The 20,545-nt window shown below is 47.5% G+C and overlaps 1 protein-coding gene across 3 annotated transcripts in view; it reads right to left on the reverse strand.

Moving 5' to 3' along the window:
* The window catches only part of OSBPL1A (oxysterol binding protein like 1A), a 248,851-nt gene that overhangs the window by 227,255 nt on the left and 1,051 nt on the right, over positions 1-20,545 (reverse strand). Inside the window, exons 1-2 of one of the 3 annotated variants that reach the window (XM_082258672.1) lie at positions 15,500-15,623; positions 6,694-6,816 (exon numbers count right to left, since the gene is read on the reverse strand). In XM_082258672.1, the coding sequence (XP_082114798.1) occupies positions 6,694-6,814 (121 nt within the window). In that variant the 5' untranslated portion in view covers positions 6,815-6,816; positions 15,500-15,623. Of the gene's footprint in view, positions 1-6,693; positions 6,817-15,499; positions 15,624-20,545 lie in introns of those variants that run through there. The other 2 variants (XM_082258671.1, XM_082258673.1) reach the window with 2 other exon arrangements.

Here is a 20,545-nt window from a genome sequence, read left to right on the forward strand (position 1 = left end):
AACACCATCCCAGCCCGACAGGCTGGCATCCGTGGTGATCACCGTCCACGAGACAGGACGAAACGACTTGCCCCCGGACACCAACAGGGACTGGAGCCACCACAGAAGGTTTCTTCTGGTGCGATGACTCAACGAGATTTGAAGATCCAGAGATTGAGGTCGCCCGTCCCACCTGGACAGGATCTCCGCTTGGAGACCCCGCGTGTGAAACTGGGCGAAGGGAATCGCCTCGAAGGCCGAGACCATCAATCCCAGACATCTCATGCACGTCCGCAGAGACGAGTGCGGAACGTCCCTGAGGGACCTGACTTCCTCCTGAAGAGTTCTGAGTTTTGTCTTCCGGCAGGAAGACCTTCGCCTGCACCGAGTCTAGAATCATTCCCAGGTAGGGAAGACGAACCGACGGACTCAGTGTCGACTTTGGAAAATTTATCGTCCAACCAAACTCCTGCAGAGTTTGCATCGTGACAGACAGGTCCTTCTCCAGACCCTGGCTGGTCGCAGACCAAACCAGAATGTCGTCCAGATACCCCAGGACAGAAATGCCCTGGGCCCTCAATAATGCCAGAACCGGTGCAAGCACCTTGGTGAAGACCCACGGAGCCGAGGCGAGACCAAAAGGCAACGCCACAAACTGGTAGTGATCCTCCGCAATGGCAAATCGAAGGAACCTCTGGTGACCCTCGAAAATGGGGATGTGAAGATACGCATCCTTCAAATCGATGGAGGCCATGAATTCCCCCGGAACCAGGGCAGCCACCACCGACCGCAGGGATTCCATGCGGAACTTGCGAACCCGCACAGAGCGGTTCAGAGCCTTCAAGTCCAGAATTGGACGAACCTTGCCCTCCTTTCTGGGCACGGTGAACAGATTGGAATAAAACCCCCGAAATCTGTCCCGATGAGGCACCGGAACCACCACTCCCTGAGCCCTCAGGTCCCGCACCGCCAGGTGCAGGTCCCGCAAACGCTCTGGAGACAGTTGAAGATTTGAGGGAAAAAATCTGCTCTCCGGCCGAGAGAGAAACTCGATCTTGTAACCAGATCGAACGATCTCCTGAACCCATCTGTCCCGCACACGGGCCAACCAGGGCTGAAGAAAACCGAGCAAGCGTCCCCCCACCCCAAAACTGGGTGAGGGCGCCCCTTCAGGCCGAACTGTTATGGGCTGCAGAACCGGATTGGCCGGACTTCTGTTTCCCAGACCAGGGCTTCTTCTGAGAGCCTTGACCTTTGAACGGCTTGCCCTTGTAGTGCGGCCGAAACGCACGAAAGGACCCCTGAGGGGGCCGAAAATTAGCATGCTTCTTCCCAGAAGCCCCCTTAGCCTTGGGGAAATGGGGCAAGAGAGTGCTCTTACCCCCGGTGATCCCCTTAATCAACACATCCAAGGACTCCCCAAAAAGGCGAGACCCATCATAAGGCAGATTGGCTAAGGTCTTACGTGAAGATTGGTCCACCGACCAACATTTTAACCAAACCAGGCGGCGAGACAACACCGCCACGCTGTGCACACGTGCAGCCAACGGAACCAGGTCCAGGTCCGCATCACACAGATACATGACACCCTGGTGGATTTGATCCACCATATCCAGGGTCGCCGGCGAGGCCGAGTCGGCCACTAGGACGCGCCTAAGCATCTGCGTCCAACTTGCGATCGCCTGGGCCGCCATGAGAGAAGCAAACAGAGCTTTAAGCATAGAACCCGTAACAGAATAAGTATGACGGGCAAGAGACTCCAATCTCCTATCCGTGGCATCACGGAACACAGGGGAATCCTCTGCAGGAATCGCAGTGGCCTCGTTTAAGACCGCAATTGCGTGATCCACTGGGGGAGGCACACACCACCTTTCATCAGTGGAAGGCGAGAAAGGATAACGCAGCCTGAACCTACTTGGTACAGCAAAAGGTTTGCGCAGATTGCGCCATTGTTCCTTAACAGCGCGCTGAAAATCATCATTGCAGGGAAAAACCTGCGGCGTCCTGCGTTTTCTCTGCGTCCCATAGGCCGCCAAGGCAGCTGGGGGACACACTTCATCCTGCAAACGCAGCGTTTGCTTTATGGAAGCAATCAATTCATCCATGATTGCAAGCTCTTCAGGCGAGCCAGGGGGAGAATTATCAACCCCCTCAACTTCAGCCTCCACCTCGGACCCCACTAGATCTAGGGAGGAGCGGGACCCCGATAAGGAGGCCCCCGCCATAACAACCCCATCACCTTCACCCTCAGAATCAGAGGAAAGAGCAATTCTGGGTCTTTTAGTAGATTGAGCAGCCACCAGCATCTGCACCTGAGCAGCAAGGCCAGCCACAATAGTGGCTAAATCCTGGGGGGGAAACAGCGGTCCCCTGGCTTTCCACCAAGGCGGTAGGAAATTTGCCCTCCTGAGAATCCATTGCCCCTGTAATGCCGGACAATAAAGGGTTAACTGCCCCTTTAAGCAAGCGCGGCAAGCGCAGCCCACCGCACCACACTCAAGCACAATGAGACCCCCACAGGGAATATGCAAACTGAACACAGGCAATGGATAGCAAGAACAGAAGGATAAAACCTGAGGAGACCCTCGCCGCTTCTGCTGCCTCGATCGGTGTTCCTGGAAAGAGGAAGTGATGCTGCCAGGGCGCTCTATGAAAGCCTATGGAGGCTACAAGAAAATGGCCGCCATGCATGTAAAACATGCGGCTGGAGCGAGTGTAGGCAAAATGGCGCCGTTTGGCGCCGAAACCGCCGCTCCACAGTGCAGTAATGCACACGTGACATCCCTGTATAGGAATACATGTCAGATCGCCGCAGCGATCGCTGTATATGCCCAAACATGCCAAAAAAACATGCCCCACAGCACACAGCTTCTCACACTGACCAGGCTGACACACACAGTGTCACACAGCTCCCCCCCCCCCCCTTGCAGCCCACAGCATGCAGCCGAGAGTTAGGGAGACAAGCAGCGTGAATAGAGGCAGGTTACACAGTCCCAGACTGACACCCCCCCAGACAGACAGGTCCCCACATAGATACACTTACCTCTCAATGGCGTGGGGGACCCGCACAGGCGAACAAGCCGCTGCACATGAGGCAGGGAGAGTCGCAATTCAAGACGCACAAAATGGGGGTTAAGAAACCGCACAGCGTCCAGTGAGGTAGCCACCTCACCAATCATCCCTGCACCGAACAGGGATGGGTCGTTCACTGTGCCAGGAGCGTTACCTGGCTGAACGCTCGATGGCAGGCTGGGAAGCCACTGACCCACGACCTGCGACCAGGGGGATCAGCCCGAGACCCAGCCCGCATGATCCTCTTCATCAGAAGAACTAACTAACGCTGACAAAAATAACAGCTAAGTAAAGGTAGAGAGAAAACTCAAACAAAATTTCAAAAAGAAGAAAGAGTCTGGGGCAGAAAGCCCCAGCACAGAAAAAGCCAGCCACTCCTGACAAGCTAGACATTAAAACTGAGATATGGTTGCAGGAAGTAGGAGGGTATTGACTGAGGGGACCACCCCTTGAGGGTGGGATATGTTAAAAGCTTTAATGTTAACATATTCTGTTGCCTAGCTACTCCTTCGGAGCAAAGTCTAATACCCCATATGTGACGAATATGAAGAGGCGGCGACTGTCGGAGGACGTAAGAGAAACACATATTTCTGCCAAAGGAATGTGAAGTTTTACTCCACTAAAAGCTGTGTGTACATGGCAACAAAGGACACCATGAAACTACATGAACTATGCACGTTATGCAAGTAAAAAACACAAGGAAGGTTCACAATGCCTTTATGAAAAATATACACTTTTATATCAAAGTGAAAACAGATTCCTCTGCATTATTATACACTCCCTTTAAATGCGAGACCTGTAGACATACTTGGCAATTCTAGGACATTACCATGATTGTTTTTAAATGTGTACTTCTGACTTTATACTTGTGGTTATGGCATGGTCCTATTTCCTGCCAAAGCCCAGGTTTCTTGAAAACTGTATCAAGTGTTCTTCAAGAATTTTCCTGTATTTTGTTGCAACCATTCTATTCCTACAAGCCTTTTCAAGACCCAGAATTGACCCAAGACATTGCTATCCACCACCTTTAAGCAGGACCTCTCTGCGTCTACCTGGAGACCATGCTGGTGCTCTTCCTGCACACAGCTCTGCTGCCAGTCACAGAGGGCTGAGGATGTGATATTTTCCTCCATGTTATCTACATGAGCCAATTCAGAGTCTTTGTTATCCATGTTTCATTTTCAATCTATATAAAATTGCTGACCATACATGGATTCTGTTTATGGTGCTGCAGGACCCTCCTAAAGTAGGAGTTTACCAGTAAACCTTACATGGAGTGCAGAATTATTAGGCAAATGAGTATTTTGACAACATCATCCTCTTTATGCATGTTGTCTTACTCCAAGCTGTATAGGCTCGAAAGCCTACTACCAATTAAGCATATTAGGTGATGTGCATCTCTGTAATGAGAAGGGGTGTAGTCTAATGACATCAACACCCTATATCAGGTGTGCATAATTATTCGGCAACTTCCTTTCCTTGGGCAAAATGGGTCAAAAGAAGGACTTGACAGGCTCAGAAAAGTCAAAAATAGTGAGATATCGTGCAGAGGGATGCAGCACTCTTAAAATTGCAAAGCTTCTGAAGCGTGATCATCGAACAATCAAGCATTTCATTCAAAATAGTCAACAGGGTCGCAAGAAGCGTGTGGAAAAACCAAGGCGCAAAATAACAGCCCATGAACTGAGAAAAGTCAAGCGTGCAGCTGCCAAGATGCCACTTGCCACCAGTTTGGCCATATTTCAGAGCTGCAACATCACTGGAGTGCCCAAAAGCACAAGGTGTGCAATACTCAGAGACATGGCCAAGGTAAGAAAGGCTGAAAGACGACCACCACTGAACAAGACACACAAGCTGAAACGTCAAGACTGGGCCAAGAAATATCTCAAGACTGATTTTTCAAAGGTTTTATGGACTGATGAAATGAGAGTGAGTCTTGATGGGCCAGATGGATGGGCCCGTGACTGGATTGGTAAAGGGCAGAGAGCTCCAGTCCAACTCAGACGCCAGCAAGGTGGAGGTGGAGTACTGGTTTGGGCTGGTATCATCAAAGATGAGCTTGTGGGGCCTTTTTCGGGTTGAGGATGGAGTCAAGCTCAACTCCCAGTCCTACTGCCAGTTTCTGGAAGACACCTTCTTCAAGCAGTGGTACAGGAAGAAGTCTGCATCCTTCAAGAAAAACACGATTTTCATGCAGGACAATGCTCCATCAAACGCGTCCAAGTACTCCACAGCGTGGCTGGCAAGAAAGGGTATAAAAGAAGAAAAGCTAATGACATGGCCTCCTTGTTCACCTGATCTGAACCCCATTGAGAACCTGTGGTCCATCATCAAATGTGAGATTTACAAGGAGGGAAAACAGTACACCTCTCTGAACAGTGTCTGGGAGGCTGTGGTTGCTGCTGCACGCAATGTTGATGGTGAACAGATCAAAACACTGACAGAATCCATGGATGGCAGGCTTTTGAGTGTCCTTGCAAAGAAAGGTGGCTATATTGGTCACTGATTTGTTTTTGTTTTGTTTTTGAATGTCAGAAATGTATACCGTATTTGTGAATGTTGAGATGTTATATTGGTTTCACTGGTAAAAAAAATAATTGAAATGGGTATACTGTATATTTGATTTTTGTTAAGTTGCCTAATAATTATGCACAGTAATAGTCACCTGCACACACAGATATCCCCCTAAAATAGCTAAAACTAAAAACAAACTAAAAACTACTTCCAAAAATAGTCAGCTTTGATATTAATGAGATTTTTGGGTTAATTGAGAACATGGTTGTTGTTCAATAATAAAATTAATCCTCAAAAATACTCATTTGCCTAATAATTCTACACTCCCTGTATACAACTACTGTCTGTGTAGTGACTCCCGTATCCTAGATATTATATAAAATAATCTTTTTTGGTCACTACTCTATCCAAAGCTTACAAATTAAAAACTGGCAATAGATACATTTTAAATACAAATCCAAAACTAATACTTCAAGGATGTATCTATCAATTTAAATAGCTTTGGTCATGGGTTATTTGATAATCAGGGGCAGACTGGCAACTTTCGGCCCTGGGGGCAAGTACAAACCAGAGGCCCATGGTGCAGTGAATCGGCCCCTCCTACTTTCCCTCACCCCCACTCCCACTCCCCCAACCCTCCTCCTGACCCTCATTCAAAGCTGAAGCCCTGCTCCAGATACTCTATTGGGGTTCCTAACCTGGCCAGCAGGGGGAGGTTGGGGGGAGCTGGGACAGGTCGATTGGGGCTGGCCGGGGGAAAGAAGGGTCTCCAGTGAGGGCATGGAACCGGCCTCTGCTCATACGCAGTTTACACCATCCATGCTGGGGGGGGGGGGGGGCTGCACTTTGTCCTTGTCTTCAACCCACACTCAGTAGGTCAGTGGCAGGAACTTTTACTTCTCTTCACCAGGAATCATTTAGTCATGTCTGTGGCAGAAGCAGTGCAGCCTTTTTACGTGGCATCAGAGCGGCCCAGGGGGCAAATGCCCCCCTGACCCCCGGCCCAGTCCTCCCCTGTTGATAATCAACATAAAATGGCAGTTTTGCTTGAACTTAGCTCTAATTATTTTTCCAGAAGCTTCTAAATATTGAAAGGCCCTGGTCTTTCAAACAAAGTAATTGGTTTACCTTTGCAGTCGATATTAACCACAGGTTCTCCTTTTTTATAGTTTTCTAGCAGTTTCCGAACCTCCTCCAAGTTTCCATTTCGAGCATTGCGAAGAAGTTGCTCTTCGGCTTCACTGTTCATGTCTGAATGGAATGAAAGTAATTAATAGGTTTTGCCAAGTATAGGGCACGGGCGGTTTTTGTAATGGTGATCAGACCACTAAAATCTCCAGCGATTGCCCATGAAGAAATCAATAGCGATCACTACACATACATTACTGATCCAAAGTTTTAGAACACTCCCATTGAGTTTTTATTAAAGTTTATGCAGTTTAATGACTCAATGTAAGAATAAACCATAGAAAAAATAAACAATTAAACATGAAATAAAAATCATGGAATCATTTTCTTTAACAATCTAAATCAAAACTAATTTAAGAATAACAAAAAGGCAAAACTTTTTTCTTTAGTTTTGAATTGAGTGCAGGGGGATTAGAACACCTGTCAGTTTTTTTTTCTGTCTCTTGCCCCGTTCCAGAGATTCCCCACTCTATTTGTCCTGTTTACTATTATCACTGAAAGTGAAAATAAAAGAAAATCCCAAGTTTTTAGTTGTCCCCAGAAATCCCGAATTTTTAGTTGTCCCCAGAAAGGTAATAGCAAGGAAATCTTCCAATGGGGAAACTAGTTCTTGTAACCTGGGGGTCCCCAAGGAATTCCCTTCATTTGTATGGATTTCCCCTCACTTCCTGTTTAACTATAGAACAGAAAGTGAAGTGACATTTCTGAAATGGGACACAGAAGGGCATCCCACAGAAGGGCATCCCACGGCTGGGGGGGGGGGGGGGGTGAGGAGGCAATCGAACAGGGGGGGAAGGAAGAGGGGCAGGAGGGCCACACCATGGGGGGTGGAGGGGGAGAGAGGAGGGCATGGAGGTGGTTTCCTGAAGCAGAGCAGCACAGGGAAGCTGCTGTAACATCTTACAGCTTCAGAGCTCAGGTGACAAACATGCCTAAACTCATCTCTTCCTTGCACCACTCTGGTGGTGGAGCGCTTCAGGGTCGGCAAAAGGCAGTGACGTGATCTACCTGTCACCTGTCCGGGATTGACCAATAGATAACAATTGATGGGTTGCCGACCCCCGATATAGAGGATAATAGATTGTTACATCAGGGCTCATTATTATACATACGAAATGTTATCATTTGAAAATTGACTTTTCACCCATTGTTGTTCATGGAGTAGGCATAAAAATTTTCATAAAAATTTCCATATTGATTTTCAAAAAACAAAACAAAAAACACAGCTAGACCGAAATCATGCGAAATGATTCAATAGGTTAGGGTTATTCCTTTCACAGGGGCCGCATCTGGTCCAGTCAGCAGAGGATATGTAAACAGTTCCCCTGCTGACTTGGAGCACAACTAGATGGATGTCACTTTTGGAACCTCCTAACCCTGTCATTTTTTCCTGCTTTTTGCAACCCAACCTTTGCGGACCAGGACCTGTCTTGAATTTATGGGCTGCCAGATGAAAAAGTGTCCATATACATTAGGCAACCCTGATCTATCACATAAAGTTTAACTTTTTTTTTTTTTTCTGGACCTGGATGGATTTAGAGGTAAGCGAATAGAGCTTCTGATCAGGTCCATCCAAAAAATGGACAAATAGAGTGGATTGTAAAGCATTAAAGGCCCCTTATACACTCCTCAAAAAATTTAAAGGAACACTTTTTAATCAGAGTAAAGCATTAAGTCAGTTAAACTCCAATATTGATCTGGTCAGTTAACTAGCTGAGGCGATTGTTAATCAGTTTCAGGTGCATTGGTGTTAATAAAATAAACAAATGGGGCACTAGATGGGCAACAATGAGACGACCTCCAAAACAGGAATGGTTTTGCAAGCTGAGGCCACTGACATTTTTTCCCCTACTCCTCTTTTGATTCTTTCACTAGTTATGCATTTGGCTAGGGTCAGTGTCACCACTGGTAGCATGAGACGATACCTGGACCCTATGGAGGTTGCACAGATAGTCCAACTCCTCCAGGATGGCACATCAATACGTGCTTTTGCCAGAAGGTTTGCGGTGTCTCCCAGCATAGTCTCAAGAGCATGGAGGAGATTCCAGGAGACAGGCAGTTACTCTAGGAGAGCTGAACAGAGTTTGTAGAAGGTCCATACCCATCAGCAGGACCGGTATCTGCTCCTTTGTGCAAGGAGGAACAGGATGAGCACTGCCAGAGCCCTACAAAATGATCTCCAGCAGGTCCCTGGTGTGAATGTCTCTCACCAAACAAACAATCAGGAACAGACTTCATGAGGGTGGCCTGAGGAACAGACATCCTCTAGTGAGCCCTGTGCTCATGTGGAGTTAGATTGGCATTTGCCATTGAACACCAGAATTGGCAGGTCCACCACTGGCACCCTGTGCTTTTCACAGATGAGAGCAGGTTCACCATGAGCACATGTGACAGAAGTGAAAGTTTCTGGAGAAGCCACGGAGAATGTTATGCTGCCTATAACCAGTGGCGGCTGGTACTCAAAATTTTTGGGGGGGGGGGGCGCAAAAAGAAAAATGTAATAGGTATTGCTTCGCGGCAAAAAACGCGGTAAAAAATTGCGTGACTTTGAGGTCATGGTACAGGCATGGCACAGATGGTATAGGCATGGTACAGGTGATGGTACAGGCATGGCACAGGCATGGCACAGGTGATGGTATAGGCATGGCACAGGTGATGGTATAGGCAGGGCACAGGTGATGGTATAGGCAGGGCACAGGTGATGGTATAGGCAGGGCACAGGTGATGGTATAGGCAGGGCACAGGTGATGGTATAGGCAGGGCACAGGTGATGGAATAGGCATGGCACAGATGATACAGGCATGGCACAGGTGATGGTATAGGCAGTGCACAGATGGTACAGGCATGGCACAGGTGGTATAGGCATGGCACAGGTGATGGAATATGCATGGCACAGATGGTACAGGCATGGCACAGGTGATGGAATAGGCATGGCACAGGTGATGGTAAGGTCATGGCACAGGTGATGGTAAGGTCATGGCACAGGTGATACAGGCATGGCACAGATGGTACAGGCATGGCACAGGTGATAGAATAGGCATGGCACAGGTGATGGTATACAAAATGAAACAAATCACCGCTCTAAAAAACAATCAGCTGAGACAGATAGATCCCGGGCAGCTGTGGCAGTCCTGTAGGAATGGGTGCTCACCAAGGTCCGTGACCTGAGGAATCCATGTAAATGAAGAAGAAAGTGGCACTTCCAGACCCAGGAACTTGGAAACTTGAGTTTATTTCTTCAAATCATAGGTACAACATCAGACAAGACCACAAGACAAACTGGACAGTTTGTCTTGTGGTCTTGTCTGATGTTGTACCTATGATTTGAAGAAATAAACTCAAGTTTCCAAGTTCCTGGGTCTGGAAGTGCCACTTTCTTCTTCATTTACAGGTGATGGTATATGCATGGCACAGGTGATGGAATAGGCATGGCACAGATGGTACAGGCATGACACAGGTGATGGTATATGCATGGCACAGGTGATGGAATAGGCATGGCACAGATGGTACAGGCATGGCACAGGTGATAGAATAGGCATGGCACAGATGATGGTATATGCATGGCACAGGTGACGAGTCAGCACTTCCCTGGCTGAGACACTTACCTGGCGACGGCTCGGCTCCCGGCGGCGGCTTCTCCCCCTCCTCGCGACTCCGACGTCCATCCTCTTCTGCTCGGCTCCCGGTGGCGGCTTCTCCCCTCCTCGCGACTCCTCTTCTGCGGCGGTGGGAAGCTGACCGGGCGGTGACGGTGAGTGACTGATGCACGCACCGGCACCGCCCCCAACGAGGTCAGCATGGATGTCCTTAATCATGATTGGTCCAGGCTGGAGTCTGGACCAATCATGATCCAAGACATCACAAAAGGGGGGTGGTGTAGCGCCGTGCTCTGCGCTACAGTTACGCCCCAGAAGGCTGCCATTTGGCGCCTCTGCGGGTGGAAAACCCCACCCCCCCATAGGCACCAATGAAGCGGGCTCCAAAAGGGGGGTGGGTGTAGCGCAGTGCTCTGCGCTACAGTTACGCCCCAGAAGGCCGCCTCTCGGCGCCTCTGCGGGTGGAAAACCCCACCCCCCATTAGGCACCAATGAGGCGGGCGCCCCTTGTGGGCAAAAATTATTATTTTTTTTAATCTTTTTTTTTTTCCTTTTTCTTTTTTTTGGGTGGGGGGGGGGGGCGCCCCTGCGCCCCCTATGGGCCGGCCGCCACTGCCTACAACATCGTGCAGCATGACCAGTTTTATTTTCAGCAGTGTATACGCAGTGATGAGCTGGGGCTGTGAGACCACAACAAATCATGCCGGGGGACCCGAAGACTGGCGAAGAACCGGCCTGGGTGAGGGTGGAGCTGGATCCCTGGACAGGTAAAGTGGGGTACATACTGTAAGAAAATTTGGTGAATGATCGCCCGATTTTTCCTGGCTGATTCACAGCAAAACAGAACCGATGAAGAAAAATAAATAAAATTAAATACAACTGTTTTTGTTTGGTTCTTTTTTCTAATCATGTGCAGTCTTTTTTGTTTCCGATTTTTCTCATCCAAAAACGGCACTCATTAAGTGAAAATCGTTTGTTCCGTTTCCGTACGAGAACAATTTTTGGAGCTTATCCCTTTGGAAATTTTTGTTCAGAAGGTCAGAATCGACTGTATAAAGTTGTGTACACTCTATATGAAAATCGTACGAAAATTATTTGGACGAAAATTCTCGCCCAATTTTCTATTAGTGTGTACCAGCCTTAAGGCCCGAACACACGATAAGAAAATTGTAAGTAAAATTTCATACGGCGAACAATCTGCCTATTTTCTGATCATTAGTATGTGGAGTAACCTCTTCACTTTCAATATGAGCCTAGCATGTAACAATAAAGAGACGAAAATACGTCCGATAATCTGATCATGTGTACAAGGCTTTAAGGATCCTTTTTATTAACAGAACAGAACAGAACAGAACAGAACTGGACTAGGCTTTGGAAGGATCCATTCAGATGCCTGCTTAGCAGCTGGCTCAGCCTGCCATTACCGCCCCCTTGACAGCCTGGCATTCCACTGAGCGCTGGAAAGGCAGAGCAGAGAGCCATGTCTGACAGTCACCTCTTTCTGCTCAGGACTAACTGAGAACTGAGCGATCAGCGATCTCTGATTGCTCCGTTCTCAATCTAAGAGCTGGAAGGGGACAGCTGCAGCATGGAGGGGAGCGTTTGTTTTCTTAACAACCCCAAATGATTCTTTTAAGCTACAATTCTATACCTCAATAGGCCCTCAAAGTACATAGTTGTTAGTAAATCCAAAGAGTGTATAGTGAAATTATAATATGTGGACAATTTAAAGCACATCAAATTATAAAAACAAAAATTGGATTTATTGCATCTTACCAATAACACTATAGGATTTCATGAGCATGATTTTGCACCTACTTACAAAACGCACCAAAATCGCTTGTCATGCTTGTAGTGCCATTCATTGTTAATGGCAGCCCAAAAGCAGATTTTTCAAGAAAAACATGTGACAAACATGGCAAAACTTGTTGAAAAAATATACTAGTGCTCTACCTAGTGATCACACAAATAAAATTGCATACAAGGTCTCTCTTTTATTGAAAAGAGTAATCCAAAACATAAATAAAAATACCAAGAAAGTGTGTCTAAACATTAATGTATAAAGATATTCCCAGTTGACGCCTGTAGAAGCTAAAACGCGTCGGACGGAGTAGCCGGACTCTGCACGGTCCACACTGCAGGCGGCCATGCTCATCTATACTCTTGATGTCCCTTATTTACCCGATGAATGTAAGTGCAATATATTTTTAAATAAACTCATTTGTTTGAAGATAATGCAATCAGTTCCTCCTTTCTCTATCAGATGACATCTGTATATAGAGCGAGCCTGCTGCATTGAGACACAGGTTCATACTGTTAGATCCCTGATGTGTATCAGGAGTTTGCTTTCAAGTATTGAGTTGGTGTAGCGGAGTATCTTATTATGCTGCATGACAGCGGACGTTTGGTAAGCGGCCATTATCTACTAATTAACCCGAAGGTGGATCACTGAGCACCTGGAGGAGAATTTGTACTATCACATTCAGCTTTGTTTCACCGGCCGTGGATTCTTCTTTCACTTTTTACTTATGGGACTTTCCTAAGGAATTGCTAAAGCACATTGCAATTTTTTTTTATTTAGCACAAGGTTCATTTGTTTCACATTGTGTTAACACATTTTTAATATATATATATATATATATATATATATATATATATATATTAAAGTGCAGCAACCTGTCAATTTAAGCTAGCGCATGCTCTATCCTTTTTTTTCCAACATGGCAAAACTCGTGACACTCAAAGCTCATAAAAAAGTGCATGTGCTACTTGTGTATAGGCAATTACTTGTGTTAAAGTGATTGTAAAGTCCTCTTTTAAAAAAAAAAAACACCATGTTATACTTACCTCGTCTGTGCAGTTGGTTTTGCACAGAGCAGCTCCGATCCTCCTCTTCTCGGGTCCCTCGTTGCTGCTCCTGGCCCTTCCCTCCTATCAAGTGCCCCCACAGCAAGCAACTTGCTATGGGGGCACTCGAGCCAAGCTGCAGCCTTGGACACAGATCTGCCGTTTGGCTCACCCCCCTCTCTCTCCCGATTGGCTGACTGACTTTGACAGCTGCACGAGCCAATGGCGTCATGGCTGTATCTCAGCCAATCAGGAGGGAGAGTCCCAGGATGGCCGAGGGACTCGCAGACAATCGCTGGAGAGAGACGGGGCACAGGTAAGTATTAGGGGTGCTGCCTTACACATAAGGCTTTTTATCTTAATGCAAAGAAAAAAAAAAAAAAGGAAAAATGTAGGGCGCTCCGAGCAACAGAACTAGCCAGGGGGATGTCCCTAATAAAAGGAAGGTTCAATTTATTTGGTTTGTGCAAAAGTTATAGCATCTATGGGATATTTTTATTTATTTTTTTACTAGCAATGGCGGTGAACAGCAACTTATAGTGGAACTGGGATACTGCGACGGGCATTCTGACACTAATTGATACTTTTTGGGGACCAGTGACACATACAAAACAAACAACGCACATACAAATATGCACTGTCACTGTCCTAATGATGCTGGCAGGGAAGGGGTTAAAACAAGGCTCACCCAAAAAGGGGAAGCTCCGCTTATCTCCCCCCCCCCCCTTATGCTGCCACATTTGGTACCTTTTGGGGGGAGGGAACAGGAGCAGGTACCTGGTTTTTGACTCAGCCATAAGTTCAGCCCCCCTTCTCCTTCCCCCGCAGCCAGTCCAATTAGAGAGCGTATGCACAGGTGGAAACCAGCTGTGAAGCCGCAAGTCTTTACTGCTGGTTTCCCTTAGTGGAGATGGCAGCGGCAGCACCTGATAGCTGAAATCGACTTGGGTGAAGCCATCGCTTGATTCCTGGACAGCGGAGTCAGCAGCTACAATATTTTTTTGTGCAGGAGCCTGGAGCTTCTCTTTATCAGGGGCAAACAATGGGTTAACTGTGTGCCTAGCTTGTGTTTCTGTGTACTGTGGGAGCTACTTTTACTAGGGGAAGGAATGGACCTGTGTCTCTCCTTTGCAGGAGCACAGGATCCATGTCTTCCTTACTGACAGAATGGCAATTGGCCTGGGCTACATAGGCAGATCGTAGTTCTGCCTCTGTAACAAATGATCACTGGGTGCCAGCATACATTGTGTCTACAGTCCTTGTTGATTGGCTCCCGCTGTGAATATTCACAGCGGGAGAGAGCTAGGGATGGAGCGCATGCGCGCCTCCTACCCGGAGGAGTCTGATCACGTATATATACCGTGATACAGTGCACAGCTGCCACCCTGTAGCAGTAAAGCTGACAGCAAGTGGGTAAGGGAAGCCTTTGGGGACCCCAAGGTCACCAGGACTAGTGTCCTCTTTGGAAGTTTCCCCCCTTTTTTTTTTTGGGACAATCCAAAAGTGTGGGATCTTCTTTTGCTTTAAGTGCCGGTTCACACTATAGCGATGTCAGACATCGCATGTGATGTGATTTGCACTGCACTGCAAATCACACGTGATGTCTGTGTGATGCAAATTCAGCCATACAGATTGTATGGCTGAAGTCACATCGCATTCAAATCAAAGTTGTGCAGGACCCTTTTTTTTGGTCCGCACCAGAATTGGATAGCATGAGTGTTCACACCTTTGCAATCCGATTCCTGTCCAAATTGGCAGTTCGTACTGCGATATGCAAACTAATCTGGGGGTGTCAATTTGCATTGACACTCCCAGCAGCTGGCACATGGCAGTGTGAACTGCCTGCGGGTTGGGTGTGATGCGGGAACCCGCAGTGGATTCGCAGGGTTCCCGCATCGCACCAGTGTAAACTGGCATCTAATGATAAACAGGACAAATAGAAAGGGGGAATCTCCCTAACAGGTGCACAGACAGCAATACAAACTGGCAAGTGTTCTAATCCCTCTCCACTCTATCCAAAACTAAAAGAAAAGTTTTGCCTTTAGTTATACTTTAACCGTTATTTTATGTTCTAAATCCAAATTGTGATCATTCTGCACTGAGCACGTATATGCTTCCTAAATACATGCAAGTAGGTACTTAGATTCGGCTCCACAGCACAAATAAAATTGTTTTACAAAGCAAGGTTATGCTCAAAGAACATCAGGCCAACAAACAGTGTGAGTAGAAATTCCGGCAGGATACTGTAACAATCATCCGCGGTTAACAAGGGCCCAGGTATCCAGAAAAGTGAAATTTCTCACCTGGATTTGAAAAATGATGTCTGGAACCTCCTAGGAGTAGCACTCCCGCTCACAGCACTCTATAAATTGCCTTTCCTGTAAATCCTATTCACATCACATGTGCTCGGTTTTGCAATAATTCAAGTGACTGTCAAGAGTCAGCATGTGCAGTCACATGATGTGAGAAAGCAGCTCCGAGCCACAAAAAAACACGTCAGAACTGGAGCAGCTGTGCATAATCACCAATCAGCTTCTATCTTCAGCTCGTTCAGTAAAACCCTCATTCACATTAACCACTTCTGGACCAGAAGATTTTCCCCCTTAATGACCAGGCCCTATTTTGCGATTCGGCACTGCGTTACTTTAATGGACAATTGCGCGGTCGTGCAACGCTGTACCCAAATAAAATTTACTATTTTCCCCACAAACAGAGCTTTCGTTTGGTGGTATTTGATTACCTCTGCGATCTTTATTTTTTGCGCTATAAACAAAAAAAGTGCGACTATTTCAGGAAAAAAAAAAAAACACACAACAATATTTCTCATTTTCTGCTATATAAATGCGAGCCTAGGGGAGTGATTCTAACAGTTCTGAAAATGTAAACAGAGCTGCACATGCACAGCTCCATGTACCTTCTGCAGATAATCGTGAACAGTGAGGTAGGTATATTTTTTGTAGAAGAGACATTGGGGTTGATTTACTAAAACTGGAGAGTGCAAAATCTGCATCTCTGCATAGAAACCAATCAGTTTCCAGGTTTTATTGTCAAAGCCTAATTGAACAAGCTGAAATTAGAAGCCGATTGGCTACCATGAACAGCTGCATCAGATTTTGAACTCTTCAATTTTAGGCTCAATTCACACCTATGTATGTTGCTTTTGAGTATTTCTGTAGTGCTTTTTGCTGTGCTTTCCATGTTTTTTACCGCGCATTTGCTGCGGTTTTTCCACGATGTGCGTTTTTTTAGTGAAATGTGAAAGGGCCCTAAAACACACTGACCTTTAATCCTGTCTCTAAGGCAGGCCATACATTATACAATTTTCTTTACCTCGAGCGCAGTTAAAAGGAAAGAAAATAGCTTGATTCCCCTATCAACACAGTCATTGTTGATGGAGAATACCTACCGATGCGCTATTGTGTCTGATAGTGGTAGGTTTCCCAGCCGTCAGAGTACAATGATTACTGCCGGCAGCTATAACCAATGGCAACGATCACACAAAAAACAAATGACAAGCTGGTTGTACTGAAGTTTATTGATGGATCCACTTCAGTGAATCATGCTGCCAAAAGATGGATCGAAACTTCACCGATTCCTCCTGAACTGGCCGAATTTCGATGGCTGGCTTTAGATCAAACCCTCATCTAGCTTCTTTTTTTTTTTTTTCCCCCTTTCCTTTCATATTATTTTACTTTTTTTTTTTTACACACACTTCTTTGTTTACACTTTTTTCCCCCTCTAACTAGGAGATACAATGTATCTTTTTCTCCAATTAATGGGCGAAAAAAGCACAGGGGCGGGCTGAACAGTGACTAAAAGCTGTGATAGCCAATGAGAGGTTATTACAGAGATCAGGTGATCAAGAACCTGGCCTCCCGATTCCCAATTGTTGGTGAGAGCCCAGACTCTCTGCAAGGTGCTCTCAGCAAAACTGAAAACGTAATACTTACCCTTCCGTAATTTTCCTTTTCTGATGCCTACTCATGGCAGCATATGTATGGTTGCGCCACCCCATGTGTATTCTGCCATGAAGGCACCAGGAAACAGGCATGCACATATAGAAACCCTTGAATAAAAACCCACTTCTGTGATGCTGCATATATGCGTATGCTCAGCGGGAAGCCTCATACACTTCAGTGGGAACGCATGAAAAACACATGATACAATTATAAAAAAGGCATCATAAAGGGGCATAAAAATGCAGATTCAGAAGTATGAACTAGAGATATATCGAGGGCGGATCTGCACTTTCCCCGATATATCGGAATCGGCCACCAAGGTGACCGATATTTCGGAAAGTGCTGTACCGGAGTGATGCTTGCAGCTAGAGGCATCACCCCGGTACCGGTGTCCAAAGCTGACAGTCGGCTGTCTTGCTTCTCCTTACAAGGAGCGGCAGGGGATGTCCCCTTCCCCCTCCCGCAGCTCGCCCAGGTCTCCCGTCCCACCGGGAGACCCGGGCAACCATCCTGCACGGCCGCTGAAGAGAAGACCCGATCGAAGCCGCATTTGGCTCCGATTGGGTCTCCATGTAAAAACCCGGAAGTGAATTCATGACATCACTTCCGGGTAATCGGCGCCAAATTCTAAAAAATTACAGCATTCAAAAAAGCCAAACTTGGCGTTTTAAATGCTTTTAAGTGCAGAGGAGGGGTTTGGGGTCTTTTAGACCCCCGGATCCCTCCACAAGAGTACCTGTAAAAAAAATAAAAATGTTACAGTATGAAAATATCAGCCGATATCCAATGACCAAAATATCGGCAATAAAAAAATGATATCGGTCGATCACTATTATGAATCCAGTCTAACTGTATCCAGCTGTGCACATCAAGGCCGTACATGTCACCATGAATTCTGCGTGATCTAGCCTCCCTGGATGACACCACTGGACCTGCTAATAAACTGTTGTCATCCAAGGACAGGAGGGGCGGACTTGCAGAAAGGGTAATTTATTGCCAGTGGTCCTTTTTTTTTTTTTTTCTTGTAAGTACATCACCAAGTAAATTATAATTACTTTTTATGGAACTGCTTGCTCTCATGTTTTACATCCATTTGTATACATCTCAGTACCTTGGCGTGAAGCTAGCCATAGATGGATCGAAATTCAGCTGGTTAAGTCCCCTTTCACACAGGCAGACCGTTCAGATCTGCCTGTCCGTTTTTTTGGCGGATCTGAACGGTCCCCCCATGCATCTCTATGGGGCATTGGATGTCAGCGGAGACATGTCCGCTGACACCCGATCCGTCAAATCTGGACCGATGGAAACCCTATTTTGCATCCGTCCAGCAGATCGGATGGGATCGGATGAGAACGGGCCGACGGTCTCTTCCCATCCGATTTCCCCACAGAGATCTATGGGGCTGTGACAGCTGTGTCTCAGCACAGAGTGCGGAGAACAGCTGTCATTCTCCTGCTCAGCGGGGGATCAGCGGATCGATCCCCCGCTGAGAAAAGCGGAGTCCGTTTGATGGACTTACTGTGTGAAAGGAGCCTTAAAGAGGACCAAGTTTTGATCCATGTATGTCCGCTCCCCACTAGACAGGAGTTGATTGGGCTTGTTGGAAACTTTTTCCTAATTAGCAGCTGCAGCCAATGAGCTTGCAGCCCTGATCAGTGCGTTCTGACAGCGAAGAGTCCTACTGTCAGAATACAATGTCCCAGCGGGAAGGATTCCTCGATCACCTTGATTCGCTGAACAAATATAAACAATCTGCCTATGGACAGCCTTAAGCCCTGTACACACAATGAGAAAATCTGTAGGGAAAATTCGTCCGAGGACCGATCTGCTGATTTTTGGATTGTTAGTATGGTGCTTTCGACAGCCAACTCCCGACTTTTCAGCTGACAAAATCCTGGTGTGCAGGCTATAAAACTTTTGTCGTCCGTCAAAACACGTCCGATTTTCATCTCATTAGTACAGATTTCGACGGAAAAAAATCTTAAGAGAAAGACTAGGCATGCTCAGAGATAAAAGAACACATACAAAGCAATCCAACACATGATATCACTTCTGAAGTAAAATTCTGTCCTACGGGAAAATTCGTATGAAAATAATCTCTTCACTTTCCACATCAGACTAGCATGCCACAAAAAACGGATGAGAGATCATTTGATAATCTGATCGTGTGTACGGGGCTTTAGGCTGGCCCTACATTATACAATTTTCCTGTTCAATTGTCTTTAGATTTACCTTGAACTATTTAGTGCAAGGGCCTGTCTGATTGCATGCAAATTGAAAGAGTTTAGGTATGACCTCATATTATATGGTTATTTGGTAAATCCAAAAGAAAATTGTACAAGAAAATTATATCGTGTATGGCCAGCCTTAGAGTTTGAATGTCACAGACACTGGCTCACCACTTACCTCTATGGTTTGGTTATGGATTTGTAGCAGAACACACCTACCCAATGCTGTAGAACTAAATTTATCTTGGGGCAATGTCAAATCACTTACAAATTGTGGCGGACTCCTCTACATCCCCCATTGCAGAAGGGGGCCGGTACTCTACATCCCCCCCCCCCCCGGCTGGAGGGGGCCGGTACTCTACATCCCCCCCCCCCACGGCTGGAGGGGGCCGGTAATCTACATCCCCCCCCCCACGGCTGGAGGGGGCAGGTACTCTACATCCCCCCCCACCACGGCTGGAGGGGGCAGGTACTCTACATCCCCCCCCACCACGGCTGGAGGGGGCAGGTACTCTACATCCCCCCCCCACGGCTGGAGGGGGCAGGTACTCTACATCCCCCCCCCCCACGGCTGGAGGGGGCAGGTACTCTACATCCCCCCCCCCCACGGCTGGAGGGGGCCGGTACTCTACATCCCCCCCCCACGGCTGGAGGGGGCCGGTACTCTACATCCCCCCCCCACGGCTGGAGGGGGCAGGTACTCTACACCCCCCCCCCCCACGGCTGGAGGGGGCCGGTAATCTACATCCCCCCCCCACGGCTGGAGGGGGCAGGTACTCTACATCCCCCCCCCACGGCTGGAGGGGGCAGGTACTCTACATCCCCCCCCCCACGGCTGGAGGGGGCAGGTACTCTACATCCCCCCCCCCACGGCTGGAGGGGGCAGGTACTCTACATCCCCCCCCCCACGGCTGGAGGGGGCAGGTACTCTACATCCCCCCCCCCACGGCTGGAGGGGGCAGGTACTCTACATCCCCCCCCCCACGGCTGGAGGGGGCAGGTACTCTACATCCCCCCCCCCCCACGGCTGGAGGGGGCAGGTACTCTACATCCCCCCCCCCCCACGGCTGGAGGGGGCAGGTACTCTACATCCCCCCCCCCCCACGGCTGGAGGGGGCAGGTACTCTACATCCCCCCCCCCCACGGCTGGAGGGGGCAGGTA

The sequence above is a fragment of the Pelophylax lessonae genome, assembly GCF_965119305.1.
Source record: "Pelophylax lessonae genome assembly, chromosome: 5".
Taxonomy (NCBI): Eukaryota; Metazoa; Chordata; class Amphibia; order Anura; family Ranidae; genus Pelophylax; species Pelophylax lessonae.